General features: G+C 35.6%; 1 protein-coding gene across 5 annotated transcripts in view; it reads right to left on the minus strand.

The window, feature by feature from the left end:
• Phkb (phosphorylase kinase, beta) overlaps positions 1-23045 on the minus strand; it is a 201427-nt gene that overhangs the window by 128960 nt on the left and 49422 nt on the right. For all 5 annotated transcript variants that reach the window (XM_013502735.1, XM_005401408.2, XM_005401407.2 and 2 more), the window contains one exon: positions 15501-15581. In XM_013502735.1, the coding sequence (XP_013358189.1) occupies positions 15501-15581 (81 nt within the window). The remainder of the gene's footprint in view (positions 1-15500; positions 15582-23045) is intronic.

The raw sequence follows: 23045 nt of genomic DNA on the forward strand, positions 1-23045 counted from the left end.
TCACACACACACACACACACACACACACTTATTTAACTTGCTTACAAAGGTAAAGGGTACATCTTTGTATTTACTAAATATATTTGAGAAATACATTATTATGAACAATTCTGAACGCTATATTTTTTCCTTATAACATCACACAGAGATGTGAATTCAAATTAAGCAATGATCATTTTATGTATTTTAAATAAGTGTACTAATTTCAGGCATAAAAGTGGCCATCCCAACTTACAATGTCTCATGAAATTTTCTTTCCTGTTAATTTTATTTCAATAACTAACATTTTAGACTATGACTGATGGTGATACTATTCTTTATAGAAATCTATACTCAATATACTGTTGGCTCATCTTTTTAACTTCTCAAGATATAACATTACCCTAAATCCAGACACCAACATAGTAACAATTGAAAAAAAGGAGAAATATTTTCATTTTTATTTGTTTGACCAAAATAATAGATGTAATTTTTTAAAAATTCGGACACAGACTGATAATCTCAATATGAGATTAAAAATACCAATTATATCTTTCTATTCTAAATATTTCTAGATCCATGCTTACAAATTTAAATTGATATAAGTTCTCCAAGGCCCTACTTTTCGAAAACAAAAATATCTGATTCTTCTCTGATGTCTGTAAATCTCTTTTGAATTATTGCAGCTCAAACTAGATGAAATAGTACAAAAAAACTTTAGCCACTGATGTGCAAAAATTACATTTAATTTTTCCAAAAACATAATCATGATACTACTTAAATAATACTACTTAGTAATGAACTTAATACAATGAAATCATATGCTCAAAGGTTACCAACAAACGAAAGATGAATTACCATTTGAGGTAACCTCTCTTAGAGTTTCCAATATGTGAAAATTTCAGGAGATAGCAAAGTAAGTGGAATTGAGACCGGGACACAGAAAGGTAGCAACAGTTAGACAATGAATCCGGTGACTGGACTGAACTCAGAGGACACTACCTTCAAATATTTTGCCTATTTATTTAAAAAAAAAATACTGGAAGGTGGGTGTGGTAGTATATTCCTGTAATCACACCATTCTGGAAAGCTGGGGAAAGAGGACCGAAAGTTTGAGCCCAAACGGTACAAGTTAGCGACTTCCTGCGATCCTGTCTCAAAATAAAACATAAAAAAGGGACAAGGATGCAGCTTAGTGCAAAGGCAGTGGGTTCAATTTCCAGTAGTACAGGAGGGAGGGGTGGGGCAGGAACATATTAATGTGTACATGTATGATTCAGGAGACATTTAACTCTTTTATGAGCAACAACCACCATCACAACAACAACAAAAAAGAAATAAAACAAGATTTCTTTCAGTAAGCAAAGCTGGTGTTTAGGGAAGAGGAAAAACGTCTCAAGTAAAGTAATTTCCTGATTCCTGCAGGTGTGCATTATAAAAATTCAATATATTGTAAATGAGAAGTAAAGAAAACAAACAACTGTGAGTAGTAGCACCCAGGCTGGGCAACTTAGCCATATAATGAGACCCTGTCTTGAAATAAAAAAGAAACACTGGGCTAGGGGTATAAATCAGTGTAAAGTCCCTAGTTTCAATCCTCACCCCTATACTGACAAAACAAAAGAGGCCAAAAAATGAGATGTGAATAGCATCAGTTTATCTAATACACAGGAACTCTGAACTCAACATCATTCTTGTCAGGTTGATCTGAAATGTTTACCAATAATGAACACTACATGCTAACTCATAAGAAAATCTTACTAAATTTTAAAGGACTGAAAACAGAGTAAATATTCTCTCTCTCACCAGTATAAACTGAAATTACAAATCAATATTTAAAAATTAGAAAATGCCCAAATTAAGAAATAAATTTAAAAATAAATCTAAAAATAACTCATTGATCAAAAATATCAGTGATGATTACAGAATATTTTAAATGAATAGTAATAAAAATATAACATAAATTTAGAAAGTACCTAAAGTGGGAAAAATCTCAAGGCTTAAGTGTATACACAAGAAAGAAAAAATTAAAAATCAATGATCTAAGTTCCTACATTAATAACTTATACAGGGCTAAATTAAAGATATGAATAGAAATGAATATCAGCGAAAAAAACATACAGTAGAAAAACAACACAGCTAAAAGCTTGGTTCTTTAAACAGGCTAGTACAACTGAAAACCTGTAAGTCTAGTAGTAAGAAAAAAAAGACACAAATTATCAAATTCAGGAATTGAAAAGGGGAAGATATTACAGAATCAATGGATCTAAAGTGATAAAAGGATATTACAAAGAACTTTATGCCAAATATTTGAGGATTTGGAATAAAAGAGAAATTTTTCTTATAAAATTCAATCTGCCATATCTAATAAAAAAGACATAATGGGCAAGTGATACATGGGAGCTAAAATTATTAAATGAGTACTGAACTGCAAGTTTGCATTTCTTTGAAGATTCATGTAAGTTGTAAGCTATGACTTACAACTTACATGAATATAGATATTTAAAGAAATAGATATTTAAAGAAAAGCATAGAGGTAAAGTTACGTTTCATTAATTTATACTGCTTTTTTATTTTAAAATACGAAGTTAAGTGAATAATACCACAGAAATTTAGCTAATAACAACTTTGAAGACCCTAAGATTTAAGACACCTCAGACATTGTGAATACCTGAGAAGCAATGAAAGCTGCTGAGAAACTAAGTGGCTTCACAGTAAACACGACATAGTTATTTCACCTCATCTGATGTTCTCTATAAAGAATACTAGTATATTTCAAAATATCTAACTTTTGTCTTACTTACTTTTCTCTTGCTGAGACAAAACACCCGACACCCAAAGTTAAGGGAGAAAAGGTTTACTTAGCTCAGTTTGTGGAAGTTTCAGTCCATAATCGGCTGGCTCCAAGACAGTGTGGCACATGACAGAGGGGCAACAATTCACAGTAGAGGAAGACAGCAATAACAAGCAACAGTGACAAGACTCTTTCTGTCCCTTATATTGTATGCAGGCTACCCACCCTAGGGCATGTGTAGCACTCACACCCTTAATACCAGCACTGGACCATGAATCAATCACAAACTCCAGATTCAGTCACTTCTGAAAAGCACCCCTCGCCCCACAACTACATGAAGCTTTAGGGGGACATCTACATACAAACCATAAAAATTTTCTATACATTAAAAGGCTATCAGGTTAATTTTCACATATTTCCACTGGGGATAGAATAAACAAAACTATATGATCTATAAAATACTACATGAGATAATAAATATATTTATATAACAAACATTTAATATACATTTTTTTCCTGATTTTTGTCAGGAGCTATTCTACTCCATGATTAATCTATCACAAAACGCTCTAAAGACAACCATCTCAAATAGTTTTCACAGTTTATGGAAATAAGCTACAAAATTCTATAATTAAGATAAATGACATAAAGCCATAGTGTGGTGTAATATTAATACCAAAACTGTCTATGTAAAAATAGGTGTTATAATAAGCAACTAAGGGGAGTCTGAAATTAGGTACACAATGGGCAGAGGGTGTATGTGTGACCAGATCACAATAAAAGCCTTGGATAACAAGTTCCTAAGGAGCTTAGGGTGGATAACATTTCATACGCCTTCTCACAATTCCATTATTTTTCCATATGAACACATGAGGGTTACTGGATTTCTATATGAATACATGAATATATGAGGGCTATTTAGATTTTTCTGAACCTTGTTCAATATACCTTTTCCCTTAGCTGGCTTTTCTTTGTATCTCTTTATTACAATACATCTTAGTAATGACTATGACTACATGCCGAGTCCTGTGAGTTCTCTGCCTTTGGTACTCACTATACAGTACCATGCATTTATTTTTATGGTACACTGAAGCAAAAAATTCAAACAATGATATACAGACAGAGTTAAGATCTAAAACGTGAGGTAATGGGCCTTGCTCACAGAAGCTATGCATTGGTTCCTTCTAAGTAACAGATCAGATGAAGATAGTCCTCAGAGTGCTTCTAGACATTGAAGTATTCCCAAATCACGAGTTTGGATTAAATAGTTTCCGCTACAAATTTCAAGAATTTGTAACTCAAACTAAATCTTTAATCATATAAACTTGATGATGGAAATTTATTATCAAAAGTAGTTCTTGAAGCCAGGCATGGTGGTACACACCTGTAACCCCAGCATTTGGCAGGCTAAGACAGGAGGACAGCCACGAGTTCAAGGCCAGCCTGGGATACATAGTGAGTTCAAGGCCAGCCTGAACTATAGTGAGACCCTGCCTCAAAATAAAAAAAATAGTCTTGGAATTCTTTCTCCATGAAAACTACAAAGCCCAAGTGACTATTTCACTCCTCAACCTCCTGAGTGCTTAGTTTCCAGTGGCCCCTTTTCATCATGTGTCAGCTGACATCCTTGCTGCCTATTATATCAAGATAATCTAATCAATCAGAATAGAACTTTACATTCACCAACAAACACACACACATACACATGATATCCATGTTTGTGTCCTGTTATGCTATCTAAACCATTAGGGTTCTTGCTAAAAACTACCACCACTTTTGCACTTTACCTAATCCTACCTTGCCTATTCAAGAACTTTGCTCTTTAATTAAAAGGTCTTTTTTCTGTTCCAAATCATCAAATTTTGCATCTATATCTTTCTGATCAGTCCATCCACTACTCTAAACAAAACCTTCCTGACTGTGTATGCTCTTCTAGCTACTATCCCACTTCTGTGATCCTCTTTTCAAGAAAACTGCTCAAGAGTTATCTGTTTCCCCCAGTTGGAGTTGTTCCCACTATACCATGACCATCAAGTTCACCAATGACCTCAGGGATGCTACTGGCATAATCCTGATTTATGTTTATTATCCTGGAATAATTATTATCAGGGTCCCCTTTTCACTCTCAAAAGTATACTGGTTTCAAGATTAATTACATGATCACCTCACTAACAACAATAATACTAAAAACAATGGTCAATTTTCACTCACTTCATTTGACTTCTTGATTTTACCAGATAGATGATTATTCCCTCTGTTTTCTTCCATTAGCTTCACTATTTATTACACTGATACATGAGGATTTAGCTTTTCCTTTCCCCAGCTATGCTCACACTTCAAGTAATCTAGTCTAGTTCTATGATTTAAGTATCTTAAGCTACCAACACCAAAATTCATGCCCCCAGCCCAGTCCTCTTTATGAAAATTCTGACCAGGTATCTAAATGCCAATAAGGTATCTTTTCTTCAATTTCTAAAAGACACTCCAAATTTAACATTTCAAAACCAAGCTCCCAATTGCTACCCATGCTAACTCTATACAGCTTAAATTTTTTCTTCTATTTTTCTACTATACCACTCCACAATACCAAGCATTTATTCAGGGACGTGCACAAAGGTAGTGTGACCTTTTAACTCTTTTCCTCTCACACCAGTTATCCGTGCATAAGCTAAAAACACTGGCTCTAGCTGTATATTACTTGTATATCCAAAGAGAAATCTTTTCTTCAGCCATGCATCATGCTACACTAAGCTATAAGCATTTTTCTTCTTGTCTATTAAAATAATGGAACCAATCCTCCTTATTTCAATCTTTCCCTCCTATAGTTTATTCTTCACACCTCAACAAAATTATGTCTTTAAAACATAACTCAAGTTTAATTGCTTCTGCCTTAAAACACTCCATGGCATCCCATTACACTTGGAATAAAATCTCCTATCTTTATTATGGCTCCTGAGTACTTAGAAGCAATCTCTACCACTCTTGGACTGTCAACTCCACTCCAACTGTACATAAGTTTTAATTAAACCTCAATCATGGCAAGTACACTCAATCCAGAGAGCTTTATATGTTTTCTTCCCTCTGCCTAAGACATCTTCTCCACAAGCTTGTATAACTTGTTTCTTCATTTCATTCAATCTTTGTTCAAAAGCTCTTTTAAACTCTACTTAAAATAGTTCCCTTACTTTATACATTTCCTTTGTGGTTTCTTAAAAAAATTATATATTACTGACCATACATTTAATTATTTATTAATGTTGTTTTCCTGATATAATGTAAACTTCCATAACACTACAGAGTAATCTCTTTTCTCATTGCTATTGTCTTAAGGTTTGGTCCACTGAAGAAACTTAATAAATATTTATTAAATAATTGCATGATTCATACAAAGATGCATGGAAAAATACAGGCATCCATACGTCAATAATCTGTAAACTTTGGGACATCTTAGCTGCCTACATAGCTTGAAAATAAGGCTGTCACGTGACATATGTGTCATTCATATCGGCACAGGCTAAAATTTAACATTTACTGACAGTACTGAGAATGGACTCCTGAGTCAGACTATTTGGTTTACATCTCAGCCCTATCACTCACTCCATGTATAATGTTGTACAAGCCACTTAGTGGCTCTTTGTAATACTTTGGTCATTGAGAAAATGAAAATATAACTGTACCTCACAGTGTTGCTGTAAATATTAAATTAGTTTATATATTAATGCAAAGCACTGTGAACAGTGACAGGACATAATAAATGCTATATAAACATTATCTATCTATATATATATGTATAATTTTGATGCAAGGACAAAAATATCTTTCCACTTTTAGAAAAACACCTATAAATAGTTTTAAGCAACATCCTTTTTGTTTATACTATTGATAAACAGAACCTAACACTACAAGGCCTCTAAAATTATTCACAAAAGATACATTTGAACTTCTAAAAGACAAAAATTAAAGTTAAGCTTGATAAAACACTTCATATGAAAGGTAACATCTATAACATAAAAGTATCCATACAATAAATAGAAGCCAGAAAAATATACTGCCAATATTTTAAAGAAAATATGTACACAATTCAAAAGCAACAAAGTAAATGAGAAGAGAAATAAAATATCTATCTTTAAATAAAAGACTCAGAACATAAGGTGGAAAATAAATCACATTAACAGTTAAACTAGAAACTATTGCTTGGGAGGCTGAGGCAGGAGGATCACTGCGAGTTCAAGGTCATCCTGGGCTACCCAGTGAGTTCAAGGTCAGCCTGCACTACAAAGTGAGACCCTGTCTCAAAAAAAAAAAACAAAAAAAAAAACCAAACCCTTAACCCCCAAACACTTAGAAACATTGCTAAACATAGTGGCTGGGGTACAACTGTATATAACACTTACTATTTAAGCCCTTCTGTAGTTTCCTCCTCTACTGAATAGGCAAGGTTGTATAACAGTACACTATAAAGTGATGGAGTATGATCTCTGAGGCTAGGTCATAAAAAAGCACTGCACTTCCATCTTGTCTCTTGGACTCCTGCTCTAAACAAATCCATCTGCCATATTATATGGACACTCATGCAGCAATATAGAAAAATCCACTGCAAAAGGCCAGGAGAATGTGAGACCTCCTGACAACTCCATGACAGGCTTTTCAGTACGGGCTCTTCCAGCCTCACTAAACCCTTCCGGAGGGTGCACACCCTACTGACCACCTCATGAAAAACTCTGAGGCAGCAACACCAGACATTAACCCCTGACCCCAAATTCCAGACCCTCTAACGTTCAGGTAAGAAATGCTATTCTCTTAAACCATTAAATTGGGAGGTAAATTGGTACAGAGCAATAGATAATCACTGTAATAATAAAGAAATTTAGTACTTCTGAGAAGATGGAGGAATGGTAAACAGGAACAAATCAACCTTTCTGAGACTGAGAATCCAGACAATGGAATATAACAACTTGGGAAAGAAAGGAAGGAGGGAGGATGGAAGGATCTGCCGGGAAAACTGAACCCCTCAGAGAAAGTGAAGACTACAACACAGAAAAAGGAGGAGGCAAACTCTACTTTTTCACCAGCTTCAAGCTTGCAGCCTGAGAGAGGAGGATCAAATCTACAGAGACACGGTGAGGGTGGCTGAGTCCCAAGGCCTCCAAGGAGAAACATACCACTGGAACAGAGGAAAGGGTTCTGTGAGCTACAATAGCTGGTGAAGTTCAAGCAACTGCCATGTCCCTGGCAGAGGGTGCTTGACCAGATGCCATTTTAAGGCAGCTGTGGGTTAGTTTCATCTCAGGGCTCCCAGAGCTGAAATCCCACAGTGCCATGGGAGAAACCGAGGGCCAGGGAGCCAAGGTCAGGCCGGCAAGACACACTCAGAGTGCTGTAGGCTGAGCAATTCAGGCTCTGACCACACAACCAGAGGCAGGATAAGCCTGAACTTGTGTGGAGTTGAAAGTCGCAGAATTGGCATGCAACCCTATTTCTGTTGCAGACTTGCTGAGATTACCCAGAACGCTTACTTAATCCTCCTGCAGGCTCGCTGGCACCATTCAGCACAGATCTGGGCTGTCTGCCAACCAGTGACGTTAGAAACATGATCTGAATTGGACACTACCAAAATACTGTGGACCTTGAAAGGTAAGCACAGGCTTAAAAATCACAGGAAAAAAACTCTTTGCTTTTTTTTCTCTGTTTTCAGTATTTTTTCTTGATTGTTTCTGGTTTTTCGTATGTGTGAACACTGTTTTCAGTCCTTTCGTTTAGCTATGTTGCTCATGTATTTTCCTTCTTTTCCTCTCGTCTTTTTTACCAGTTTCCCAAAACTTGGGTATTCTTCCTTTGTCCTTTAGCCTTGCTTCTAATCTCTTCCTCTTCTTTTATATCTATAGTTTTCATCATACGTGTTTTAAATTGCTGTATTGAGGGGATATTTACCATACATAATTTTCCATGTTTTGGATTTTGTTATATAACTATAAATTTTGTAACCAGTTAAAGGTGACAAATTAACAGTTACCACAGTTTATAATTTTCTAGGCTGTGCTTGATGCTATCCTTATTATTATTGATTATACTACTTTAGCCAAGGTGACATAGTTGTTGTAGTCAGTTGTTCTCTCTGTATGCCAATATTCAGATTGTCTCAGTGTCATAAATAGTACCAGTAGGAAAGGCCTAGGTACTAGGCCAAACAGTCAGGAACCTCTCATTCCTAAAAGGTTGAAGAGGCAAGATCTTGAGACAGACTCAAAATCAAAAGCTGCCTATACAAAGAAGCCATCTTTAAAAGTGGCCATTTCATAAAGAAGTCTCCATGTTAGTAATAAAGCTACCTACCATAAGCAATTTACAAGTATTAAAACAGAAAACAAATTTAAAAAATAGAAAATGAGAAAACACTGAAGCAACCTCAGACCTCTAGCCCACCCAAGCCAAATCCAGTGGGCATTGAGGTGGAAGTAATATAAAGCAATCCAGTTGAACTTTCTAAAATGCAAGCAGTAGAAGTTGCAAAGCAGATTAATGAGTCTCTAGAAAAATAACCAAATCAGAAATAATTATATAGATAACTAAAAACAAGATGTCTATAATGAAAGACATGGTTAGTGAATCTAGAATAGCTACACAAAATAAAATAAAGCTTAGGAAAGTGATGGAAACCATGAATGTCCAACACAGGAAAAAATTAGATTCTATCAAGCAGATATCCACAAGCTTAAAAATTCTACTGAAAGTATACATAGCAGAATTAACCCATGTGAAGACAGAATATCAGATCTAGAAGACAGGTTTGCAGTTACTGATCATCAAAAGAAAGACCTTAAAAATAGGAAGGAACCATGAAAAATCCAACAGCTGCTAGGTGATGCAAAGAAGAATAACATACAGATTAATCAGAATCAAAGAAAAATCAATAGACAGCATGAAGGACATAAAACTCATCCACAGAAGTAATGGCAGAAAACGTTCTAAGAATGGAAAAAGAATTCAACATAAAGGACAGGAGGCATATAGAATTCTAATTAGCCATGATCAGAAAAAAAGTATACCAAGACATGTGACAGTGAAGAGTTCAGAAATTCAATATGAGAACAGACTATTAAAAGCTGGTAGAGAAAAAAAAATCACCTAAAAGGAAAACCCATCAGAATCACAGCATACTTTCCAAAACAAACCCTTATGTCAACAATGAAGAATTTCAAGCCCTAAAAAAAACAACCCCCAACCCACATTAATGTACCAAGAAAAACTATCTTTCAAAACTGATGAAGAAGTAAGATACTTTCATGATAAAAAGCACCTGAAGAAATTCATGACCACTAAACCAGCACTCCAGCAGGTTCTGAAAGATATTATATAAGAAGAAAACAAAATTTTCATGAATCCCAATAGACTGAATCCACCAGACAAGGCAAGAAATTAAATAGAAGGGAAAGAATGGGAACCAAAAACAGGCAAAAAACATGATAAGGGCAAGTCAATACCTATCAGTTATCACCATCAAGGTAAACAGTCTCAATTCGTCAATCAAAAGAAGACTGACAGACTAGATCAAGAAACAAGATCCAACAATATTCTACATACAAGAAACATGTTTAACTCAAAGAGAAATATATAGAAAGTTAAAGGATAGAAAACAATATTCCATGTGATAAAAACCCAGAAAAAAGGAGGGGTAGCAATTCTACCTGCAGACAAAGTGGATTTCAAGTCAAGACAGATCAGAAGAAACAAAGAAGGTCATTATATAATTGTTAAGGAAACAATCCAACAAGAAGAGTTAACAATTCCTAAATTTACATGAACCAAGTACCAACACATTCAACCATATAAAACAAATATGGATATGAAAAATCAGATACAGGATATGAAACAAATAATAGATATGAAAAATCAGATAATAACAAAATTTGTAATAGGGGACCTCAATATGCCACTGTCACAAATAGATCAACTAGATGAAAAATCAATATAAAATAGCACTGAACCAAACCTTTGAACAAATGGACTTAGTAGGTGTCTACAGTGTGCCACTGTACAACATTAGAATACACATCCTTCTCAGCTGCACACAAGACTTTCTCCAAAAGAGACAACATACTAACTCGTAGGATATGCTTAAGTAAATGCAAAGGAATTGAAATTTTCTCATGCATATTATCAAATTATAATGCAATATAACTGGAAATCAATAGCAAAAGAAACCATGAAAATTGTTCTAAGACTAAATAAAATTAATAAAACCTTACCGAATCTTATGAAAATAGAGGGCTGACCTCAAATCCATGCAATTAGGAATCAAAAGGGTGAAACCACAATGAATCCTGCATAAATCCACAAGATCATCAATACCTACTTCAAGAACTTGTACTTTAATGCAACGGAAAAAGCAGAAGAAATGGACAGATTCCTAGATGAATATGAATTGCCAAAGCTAATCAAGAAGATATAAAAACTGTAAGTAACTCAATATCAATGAAATTAAAGAAGTAACTAAAAAAACTACCTAAAAGAAAATCCTATGTCCTCACAGATTCACTGCTGAATTCTACAAGAAATTTAGAGAAGATCTAATGCCATTATAAGTTGAACTCTTTAATGAAACTGAAAAGTAAACAATACTCCCAAATTCATTCCTGGAAGCAAGCACTACCTTGATATCAAAACCAGAGAAGACTTCAACCACAAAAAATAACTGTAGGTCAACCTCCCTAAGGGAAATAAATGCAAAGATCCTCAATAAGATACTGAAAAACTGAATGCAGCAAATCATCAAGAAGATTATACACCATAACTAAGTAAGACTCATCCAAGGAATACAGGGATGGCTCAACATACACAATTAATAAATGTAATATACCACATTAATAGAACCAAGGACAAACACCACATGATCATTTCTATAGACACAGAAAAAGCATTTGGCAATGTCCAACATGCGTCATAAAACCTAAAGAAAATTGGAATAGATGGTCTTTATCTCAGTCTGAAAAAAGCCGTCTATGACAAACCAACAGCCAACATCATACTAAAATGGTCAAAAACTGAAAAGTTTTCATTCTAAAATCAGAAACAAGACAAGGAGGCCCACTATCACCACTCCTGTCCCATATAGTTCTGGAAACATTAGCCAGAGCAATTAGACAAGAGAGAGTAATAAAAGGTATAAAGATAGGAAAGGAAGAAGTTAAAGTATCATTTTTTGTGGATGACCTGATACTTTATACAGAAGACCCCAAAAACTCTACCAAAAGATTCCTACAATTAATAACCAAGTTCCGTATCCTAGAAGAATACAAAGTTAGCACTAAAAAAATCAATAGCATCCTTGTTCACGAATCAAAAACTCTGAGAGAAGAATTAGTGAAACAACACCTTATATAAAAGCATCAAGCAAAATGAAAGACTTAGGCATCATTCTAATGAAGAATGTAAAAGGCTTTTACATTGAAAACTACAGTACTCTAAAAAAGGAGATCAAAGAGGATATCAGAAACTGGAAAGATATCTCCCAAGCTTGGATAGGTAGTACCAATGTACTGAAAATGGCAATACTTCTAAAACTGTTAAGCAGATTTAATGCAATCCAATCAAAATACAAAAAGCATACCTCCCAGAACTAGAGAAAACAATTCTAAAATTCATATGTAACCACAAGAGATCTAGCATAGCAAAAGCAATTCTGGGCAACAAAGGTCAAGGCAGGGAGCATTACAATTCCCGATAGGAAGTTATACTACAAAATTACCATGATAAAAAGCATAGCAGTGGCAAAATAAATAAATAAACAAATAAATAAATAAATAAATAAACGAACAAAAGCAAAATCAGACCTGAGGACCAATCAAACAGAATAAAAGATACATAAACAATTCCAAGTATACTCAGCTAGCTTACCTTTGATAAAGGGGTCAAACACATTCACTGGAAGAAAGATAGCCTCTTTAATAAGTGGTGCTGAGAAAACTGACTATCCACATGCTGAATATTAAACCTAGGCCCATGTATCTCACCACGCACTAAACTAAAATCGAAATGGATAAAAGATCTAAATATTAAAACATTCACTGTTAATCTGCTGGTAGGTAAAACTCTTGATGACACAGGTGTAGGCAAAGACTATATGAACAAAAGCCCAGTAAGACTGTAAATATTGTAAAGAATCAACAACTGGGATCATAACATATTAAAAAGTTTTTGCACAACAAAAGAAACCAACAGCAGAGTGAACAGACAATCCACAGAGTAGGGAAAAAATTTTTGACCATGTTTCAGACACTCCCAAATATAAAGATCCAATCCTAAAATGGGTATCTGAAATGAATAGATTATCTCTCAGATGAAGAAAGTACAAACAGCAAATAAATATATGAAAAAATGTTTAACATCACTGCCTATTAGAGAGATGCAAATCAAAACAATGCTGAAATTTCATCTTATTCCAGAAACAATGGCTTTCATCAAGAAATCAACCAATAACAAATGTTGGCAGGGCTGTGAGGAGAAAGGAACCTTTCTCCATTGTTGGTAGAAGTATAGACTAGGAGAGGTCCAATCACTGTGGAAATCAATACAGCAATTCAAAAGGATCAGTAACAATACGATAATGCATTGCAAAAAGAAGAAAATAGTTACTAAAAAACCAAAAGTGCAGACAACATAAAACACATTACATATATGTGTATATGTATGTATGTGTGTATATATATGTATATGTGTGTGTGTGTGTATACCTAGAGTGTATATTCTTCAATACTGAAAAAAATAAAGACTGTGGCAAATTTAAAATTTGATAGTAAATAGAAAAGGAAATAAATGGTAGCTGCACTATCTCCAAAATCCTTGTACAGTCCTAAGATCTGAATGTGACCAGGTACTGAAGAAGAGATGAGTTACAAACTTGTCAAACCAGGGCCTAAGGTACATTCAGAAAAGATAGTGGACCAAGTCATATCTCTTTTCATAGAATTAAATTCTCAGAAATGTCTAGAGAAAAGAAACTTTATTGACTGAAAGATTCTACAGAGACCTATTTACTACCTTTTCATATGGTCCTTGATATATTAATAGAATCTCAAGGGAAAAAGATGGTGAACGATACATGATTACATGTACATGGTAAGTTTATTGATATTAGCTTTGTGACAATTTTATATTCACCAAGTAAACACAGTAAGGTCAAGATAAAGTATACTAAAGTTAAGATAAAAATAGGTTAAGCAATATCATATTGACACATAATGGCAACTGACAAAGATCTATATAATGAAATAATGTGGATGTTTACAAAGCAGAAAATAAATTTTCAAAAAATAAAATACCAAACCAAACAAAACTTTTGCTATGACACTTTCACGACTACCTTTGCCTCAAGTAACATTAGTACAAAATCACTTGCAAAGAACAATATCAGTTCTCATTAATTGCAAATGGTCATCACACCATGTTCCTCTGGTACCTGGGATATTTCCCCAGTGCCTGCAGCCTCTATGGGTGAAAAAGAAATGACAAACTAAAGGATTGGTGGTAAAAGCCCTTCTCTCTTCAGCCAGAGTCACACTTCTTTTATTTGTTTTATATTTTAAGATGCTGTTTAAGATGGGTCTGTAAAAGAAGTTTTCTAGTCATTTTTCTATTGAAAATGCTTGAATACTATTATTTCATCCAATTATAAACTAAGAATGATTTAGACAAACTAAAACACAAAATTATTCATGAATCAAATAGAAGAAACTACAATTAAATATTAATTCCTCATTATATTTTCTTCTGTGTCATGAATCAAATAGAAGAAACTACAATTAAATATTAATTCCTCATTATATTTTCTTCTGTGTTATTTACCTTTACCTCTAAAGACTTGACTTATAAGACTAAAAACTAGTAGAGGGTAAACTTACATGTACCCCAGTTCAAACAGTGGCCAATGATGATTTTGTACTTGATGTAACAATTCTTCTGCATAGGAAAGGAATAGCAAGTATGTATGGCATACCTAGTTTCTCACAGAATGACGACTTTGTGTACCATCATGGAAGCTTTCTTGTTTCCCTGCTGTACATTGCAAAGTCTGCCAGCTTGTGTGCTTGTGTGTTCATTCATGCATTAATGTGTATGTGAAAGAAAAGCCTCTCAAGCAGGAGTATAAACTCTTTTTAGTTTTGCCAATAAAAAATAAGAATACATGTTTCTTTCTTTAAAAAATATGAAGAACCATAATGAAGTCTTAAATAACGGTAATGTCATATGATAAAAGTTTCTTTGTGCTTTTAAATGTTTGAGTTATAAAAGGCAATGGTGTGCGTAAAGACATAACTTAGAAAATCTGTAAATCCTATTTTATTTTCATTGTTACTAAAAGTTTTTGAAAGTTACATCATTTTCTTTTAAATCACCTAAAATATGGCCTTTGTAAGAGTTAAGTTTTACCACCTGTCATATGCTGTGCTCCCTTTTAAAGTGCATTATATTAAAAATGTAAAGACTGCCAGGATACAGCACAGCAGCACAGTGCCTGCCTGCTAAGCTCAAGGTCATGAGTTCGATGCCCTATACAAAAAAAAGTCCCCAGAAAAATGTAAAGACTTTTTGAAACAATTTTTGAAACAAAAGCTTTCATCTCATTATATGAATATAAATATAATCCATTTTATGAAACTAAAACTAAGTCTTTAAAAGTAAAAAGAAAAAGATATTCTCAGTATTTAGTAGTATAATGGGAAAATCGTACCTCATCCGTATTATAGATAATCTGGAGTCCTGAAGAAATCATTTCCACAAGGTAAAGGAGATAGAGTGATACCGCATTTATCTGAAAATAAACAGTAACATTAAAGAGTTAAATGAAAACTAAATATTATGTAAAGAAATTAAATGTAAAAACTAAGATTACAAGTCATGCACTCTAACAGTATCATGTAAAAACTATTTCTTTTCCAATTATGAAATAAAAAAGGTATATAGATTTTCATTCATAATGAAACTGCAACTTTGTAAGTAAAATTGAAAACTCATCAGATTCATTATGTTGGGTTAACACTTGATAAGGCAGATGGCTGCAAGTAGAACTGTTAACACTGTATGACATGTGTTCATAAGATTTATTTTCAAACTCAATCTAAAATACTTCTACTTTGGAGTAGTTTTGTCCCACAGAAAACTATATATCACTGCATTTGTACATGTAAGTAAAAAGTTGTTTGGCAAAACTTTACTACTATGCTAGAATTCTATAAACAACACAAGTATATCTTGAAAATAGTCATATTTTTCAGATTTCAAAAACATTTATTTTAGTAAACAGTATAACATATACCTTAAAATATATTTATAAACAAATTAGTTTATGAGCAAAAGAGGTAGTCTTTTAGTTCATCAGTTTATTAAAGACAGACATTATATAATCTAATAAAAAAAACCAGTATGCACTTTCACAAAAAAAGATTCTCAGAGAATCCTGAATAGGATGTGTAAACTGTCATGTACACAATCACAAAAGTTACATGCTACAACATGGTTAATTTCCCATGTCAATTTGATTAAATAAAGGACACCTACATAAATAGTAAAATATTAATTGTGGGTAAGGTTGTGAGGGTATTTCCAGAAGAGACTGGCAGGTGAGTCAGTGGACTGGGTGGAGAAGGTCTGCTCTCCATGTGAGTAGGCACCATCTAACCTGCTGAGGGCCCAGATGGAATAAAAAGGTGGAGGAGGGGTACATTTCTGTCCTCCCTTCCAGAGCCAGAGTGTTTTCCTTTTCCCACCTTTGAACATCAGAACACTAAGCTCTTGTTAGGGGCTCGAGTACTGCCATCAGTCCCCCTCTCCAGCTCTTGATTCTCTGGCCTCTAACTGAGAGTGTACTTTTAGCTTCTGTAGTTCTGAGGCTTTCAGATTTGAACCAAGCAACAACACCAGCATCCCTGGTTTTTCAGCTCATAGACTGCCTATGATGGGACACAGCCTCAATAATAATGTAAGCCAAGCTAGGTGTGGGGATGCACACCTGTAATTTTAGGACTCTGGGGGGCTAAGGGAGTACTATCACTAATTCAAGCCCAGCCTGGGCAATTTAGCAAGACCTTGACTTAAATTAAAAATTTTTTAAAATTAGGCTTGGGGTATAGCAAAGGCCCTATGTCACAAATCAAACAAATAAACAAAAATCCACATGAGCCAAATAGGCAAATCATAGGCAAATCCAGAGACAGAAAGTAGACAGATGGTTGCTTAGGACTATGGAGCTATAGGGAAAATGAGGAGTAGTTGCTAATGGGCATAGGGTTTCTTTTTAGGGTGACAAAAATGTTTCAAAATTGACTGTGACAATGGTTGCACAACTCCACAAACAGACTAAAAACCAATGAACTGTACACTTGAACTCTATAGTACACGAATAATAGCTCAATAAAGTTGTTATTAAATAAATAAAAACAATTTAAGTGAAAAATTTTAACAACTTAGAAAACTGCAAACCTGAGTTAAAAATAAGACAGATGTAATTTTATTCATTTACAATTCTAACATAGAAGACTACTACACTTTAACAGCTTTGGTCCTACGTGTTTCCCTGGAGTTTCCTCTAACCTTAACCGAGTAATGTCAAGATACAGTGTTAGGCAGAAAACTGCTGGTGCCTTGAACAAAGCAGGCCTTGTGCCACCACGGCCGGACACTATTGGCAGACTCTCACAACCAGGCTGATCCCGGACGTCTCCTGCCTTGTTAGTACTCAGAGATGAGTGAGTGTCAGAGTCTTGTCAGGTTCCAAATGGGGCACACAGGAAAACAGACCATTTGAATTTTAGGTCTTTTAGAACAACATAAATTCTTGAGTGACCTCTATCAAAAACTGGCAGAGTTTCATCCCACTGAAAGGCTCATCTAAATATCTTCTTCAAACACTGTCACTGGCCTGTTGGAAATATTTGAAAGAAACTTTATTCTGCCAGGCGGGATGATCAGATCTATAATCCCACTACTCTGGGAAGTTGAAGGAGGAAGATTACAAGGTGGAACTCAGCCTAAGCCACGGAGTAACTTAACATAACCCTGTCTCAAAACACACACACACACACACACACTCACACACACAAATTAATCAATTAAATAAAATAAAACAAAACAAAAATAATGATTGGGGAAACAGCTCACTAGGAACGAACTGGATTCAATAACTAGTACTGAAAAAAAGGGTTTTTTTATTCCTACTGACAGCCAACTATAGGAATACCTTAAAACAAAAGGAAGAGTTCTCTGCTGACATTTCTGTGTTTCTGTAAGAAGATATCAGTACTTGGAAAATTGTAAAGTATTACCAAATAACAGGACAAATAATATTTATTTAATACCTATGATGTGCCAAGCACACAGCTTAATTTCTGGATATAAAAATAAATCTCAGAAGTGAGGATCAGTGATGAGTACCTATAGACCTAGTTTCTTAGGAGGCTGAACAGAAAGATCTCTTGAACTCAGAAGTTTGGGACTAGTCTAGACAACATAGCAGGACCTTGTCTCTCAAAAGAAAAGATAAAACAAAAGAAACACAAAATAGTCAAGATGTATCACACTGGCCTAAAAACAGACATACGGATCAATGGAATAGAATTTAGAACCAAAAATAAAACCAAGCTTTTGCAATCAATTGATTTCTTTTAAAAGACAGCAAGAATACACACTAAAGAAAAGCAAATCTCAAACAACAGTAGAGAGTGACAGAAAGATATAGCATGTCTGTGACCTGGAATTGCAACACCAGGAAAACAACTTGGTAAATATAGAAATAAGAACTCCAAGAATTCGGGGGGAGATGACGGAAAACTATAAACTACAGGGTGAAGCAGTCTGTTAAGTCAACCCCAGCTGGTAGGGAGGTGACCTGTCTCAGCTCACATAGGAAAATCCTGAGAGGGGTGGCAGCTCCAGGGACAAACAATGGAGCAGCCCTTGGTGCTACACCAACAAACTATCACAGGTACTGTTAACCGCAAAAATATTATGGGGTTTTATTCTGTAAGTGACTCCTTTTGCTTGGCAGGCAAGAGTTGGAGTAGAAATCCAGTGCAGCACCACTATATTTCAAAGTATTTCATCAGGAGCCATTTTGGGAAGGGGTCAATTGTTTAAGACTGAGCAACAAAGCAAAACAGAATAAGCACAGCTTACTGCTTCGGAAGTCACCCTACCAGAGTAACCATGTGGGACACTGCCGCAAGAGACAACAGCAGAGAGTATGCAGGCTAGCCAAGGACCCTCTGAAAAGTTTAAGCTCAGTCTAGGAAGAACCTGGGGATCTGACCTCTACAATGAGAAGCCAGGCCAGTCATGTGTGGTTTTCTGAAAATGCTAGCATTAAATCCAGTGACTGCCTCACACTCCCAAATCTGTTGGCTTTCCGCCTCTGCCAGCATGATCAGAGATATGCCTTGGCTTGGACGCTTGCCACAGCCTGACATGTGTGGACAGAGGGGGCCCCTACTGTATGTGTGTGGGTCTCACAGAACCCACAGGCTATAAGGCTAGGTTTAGAAAGCAGTGACTTGGGGAACACAGAGGGATTTGGAACCTTAGTAATTTGGCTATTATTGGAATCTTTTCTAACATCAATGTTGGTATAGTTCTTGCATTTAGTAGATATTTAATGTATGTCAATATTTAGTTTCTCTTTGTGTCTATATTATTGCTGCAGATCCCTTTTCTATTATAAGTGTGGAACACTGGTAGCTTTTATTGACTCTTATGGTATGTCAATATCCAGTTTTTGTTTCATTCTGTTACTGTTCCTACCTTTATTGCTGTTACAAAGGCAGCATAATTTTTGCTATGAATTGGTTTTTATTGTATGTCAATATCCGGCTTGTCATTCTGTCAGCAACAATATGGTAGTTCAGTTCCAGAGAACTTGGTATTGGGCCAATCATACTGTACCCAGCCCTCTCCAAATTAACAGAGTTGGTCAGATCTTGGGACAGAGGCAAAGGCACAGGATTCGGCGGCACAGAGTACATTCACTGGAAAGCAAACACTAACCCTACAGATACTGACACTAGCAATAAAGTCCATCAACTATAACTGGCCCTTAGCCCTCAACACACCAGGAAGAAAGAAAGGAAGGAAGGAAGGAAGGAAGGAAGGAAGGAAGGAAGGAAGGAAGGAAGGAAGGTAGGAAGGAAGGAAGGAAGGAAGGAAGGAAGGAGGAAGGAAGGAAGGAAAAGAAATAAAGAAAGAAAGACAGACAGAAAAGAAAACAAAACAAAACAAAACAAAAGAGAGAAGGCAACAAAGGGCCTCCAAAAGCTCCCACCTTGTCTAAAGCTGACCTACAGAACACCAGTGGGGAGGAAATCAAAACCCAAACAGTGGAATTATATAAAATAATGAAGGAGGAGACAAAAAACCAAATAAAGTGCTCCATAATATCAAAGATGACAGAACTAAACACATAATTGATGTAATAAAAAAAGATCAGTGGGCTTACCGAAAACACTATAAAAAGCTACCTGAGCAAAATAAAATGATATAAAACATGAACAACCAGTTTAGTAGAGAATTAGAGTCCACAAAAAAGTATCAAACATAAATCCAGGAGACAAAAACTTCTGTGGAAGTATGGGCCTGCAGGAGTCACCAATGTAAGGGCAGAGTGTCATTACTAGAAGATAGGGCTGATGCAGGTCACTATATAAGAGAAAATTTAAAGACTGTCAAACATCATGGAAAAAGGTTCCAACACCTGCTACATGATGCAAAGACTAATCTAAGATTAACTGGAATTAGTGAAAAATCAGAAGAAAAAAATCACACTCCCTTAAAAGACCCACTCAAATAATGAACAGCCAAAATGAATAGACACTTCTTAGAAGTACAAATGACCATTAAGTACATGAAAATATGTTCAACATCTCTGGGCATTAGAGAACTACAAACTAATACAGCCCTGAGATTTCACCTTATTCCATAAGGAGAAATTATCATCAAGAAGTCAAATAACAATAATTGTTGGTGAGGCTGTGGGGAAAAAGCCTATACATTGTTGGGGAATGTAAAGTAGTACAATCACTACAGAAATTGGTATCAAGAGTCCTTAAAAACACTAAAAATAGAAATTCCAATTGATCCAGCTATTCTACTTCTAGGTATCTTTCAAAAATATTTAAAGACATCGTTCAGTGACATATACATACCCATGTTTATCACAGCACAACTCAGAATCACTAAATTTTGAAAGCAGCCTATATGTCCATTAACAGAAGGCTGGATAAAGAAAATGTGGCATTTATACACAATGAAATATTACTCTGCCACAAAGTAGGATACATATATTTATAAGAAAAAGGCTTCCATTAAGATGGCAGAGAGGTAATCAGCAGATGAACAGTCCCTCTGAGAGTGGCTGTCCAGACACTGAAACACAGCAACTCGAGGAAGACAAAAAAAGGAAGGAAGTGGATCCTGTGGACCCAGGAAGGATCTGAACCAAGAATTGAAGCCCACAGTGAAAGAGAAGAGAGAAACTTCAACAAAGAAGGAGGAGGTAGCCAGTGGAGCATTCTCCCTCGATCAGGACTCATTGCATAGGAAGAGCAGTTCAAACCTGTGGAGACATAGTGACTGCTGGCAACCCCAAGGCCTCCACAGAGAGACATAGCAGTGGAAGGAAACAGTGAACAGGAAAGACTACACTAGCTGGGTGTGAGTTCTGAGGGCTCAGACATCCAATAGGAGAGGGTAATTGGCTGGGAGCTATCTTGGAGAGTGCCCAACTGAGCTCAGAACTCACAGTAACTGCCAGGTCCTTCTAATGGCTCCTAGCTGAGTTCAAGCCTGCAGAAGGTACACTGATGGTTGTAGGTTGAACAGGTCTGGTCCCAGCCTCATGGCAAAAAACCAGCATGAACTTCAGGGGAAATAAAGATGCAGGTTCACTGAAATTATCCACTACCCCACCATAAAGCTACTGCTGGCTTACTAGGATAAATCAACATAGATCTGGGCTCTAGCTCCACATGTTGTTTACCAGTGACAGAAGAGAAAAACCAGGAATTGGACTATTTTCTCTCTATCTTTTACTGTTTTATTTTTTGTTTATTTTGTTTTGGCTTTTGTTTTCTCCTTCATTGTTTGATCTTGTTTTGTATGAGTGTGAATACTGTTCCTCACTTCTTTATGGTTTTTGTTCTATTTTTCCTTTTATTTCTTCCTTCTCTCTTTCCCTCATCTTCTGCACCAGTTTCCCAAAATCTGTATGATCCCACTTTGTCCTCCAGCCTTGCTTCTAATCTCTTCCATTTCTTCTATTTCTGTTTTTTGCCTAATCACTTTTTAATTTTCTCCCCTGAGGGTAAAATGGACATTGAGAACTTATTTCCTGCATATAGTTTTCTGGTTTGTTTTAGATTTTGTGATATAACCACAAACCTAGTTCACAGACATACTTAAAGGGGGCAAATTATAGTCAGTTTGTCATTTTCTAGGCTGTGACGGATGCTATTGTTATTGCTGATAGTATCACATTAGCCAAATTGACATAATTGCTCTACCAGCTGTTCTTTCTGATACTGTAAGACTGAGATTGCCTAAGGATCACAAAAAATAATGTAGGCCTGTGCCGAAGAACCAGGGGCTGGACCAAGCAGACAGCAACTTCTCGTTGCCAACAAATTGAAGTGGTGGGATCTAGCAGCAGACTCAAAACTCAAAAACCAACTACACCTGGAAAACACCTCTGAAAAGTAGTCATTTCCTCAGGATTCTAAATACTACCAATAAAGTAACTCACTGTAGGAAATTTACAAGCATCAATACAGGAATTAAACTAAAAGAAGAGAGAGAGAGAAGGAGAGGGGGAGAGAGAGAAAGAGAGAGAGACAGGAAGTGAAAAGACACATAAACAAGATACAACCCCAGAGTTCACCAAAGACAAACCCAGTGGGCACTGACCTGTGACAATCTGAAAGCTACACACCTGGCCCCTCTGAAGTGGTAAAAGCAAAGCAAATGAATGAGGCTCTAGAAAAAATTAAATCAGAAATAATTTCTCAGATAACTACAGAGATGGTGACCATAATGAAAGACATGCTTAGTGACTCTAAAGCAGATACAGATAAAAAAGAAATATAGGAGCTTAAGAAAATGATGGAAACCATTAATGCCCAACATAGGAAAGAAATGGAATCTATAAAAACAGATTCAAGCAGATATCCAGAAGAACCAAAATTATCCGCAGCAGAATGAGCCAATGTAAGGACATAATCTCAAGATATAGAAGACA

This window comes from Chinchilla lanigera, unplaced genomic scaffold, assembly GCF_000276665.1.
Source record: "Chinchilla lanigera isolate Chin_1 unplaced genomic scaffold, ChiLan1.0 scaffold00073, whole genome shotgun sequence".
In the NCBI taxonomy this organism is placed as follows: domain Eukaryota; kingdom Metazoa; phylum Chordata; class Mammalia; order Rodentia; family Chinchillidae; genus Chinchilla; species Chinchilla lanigera.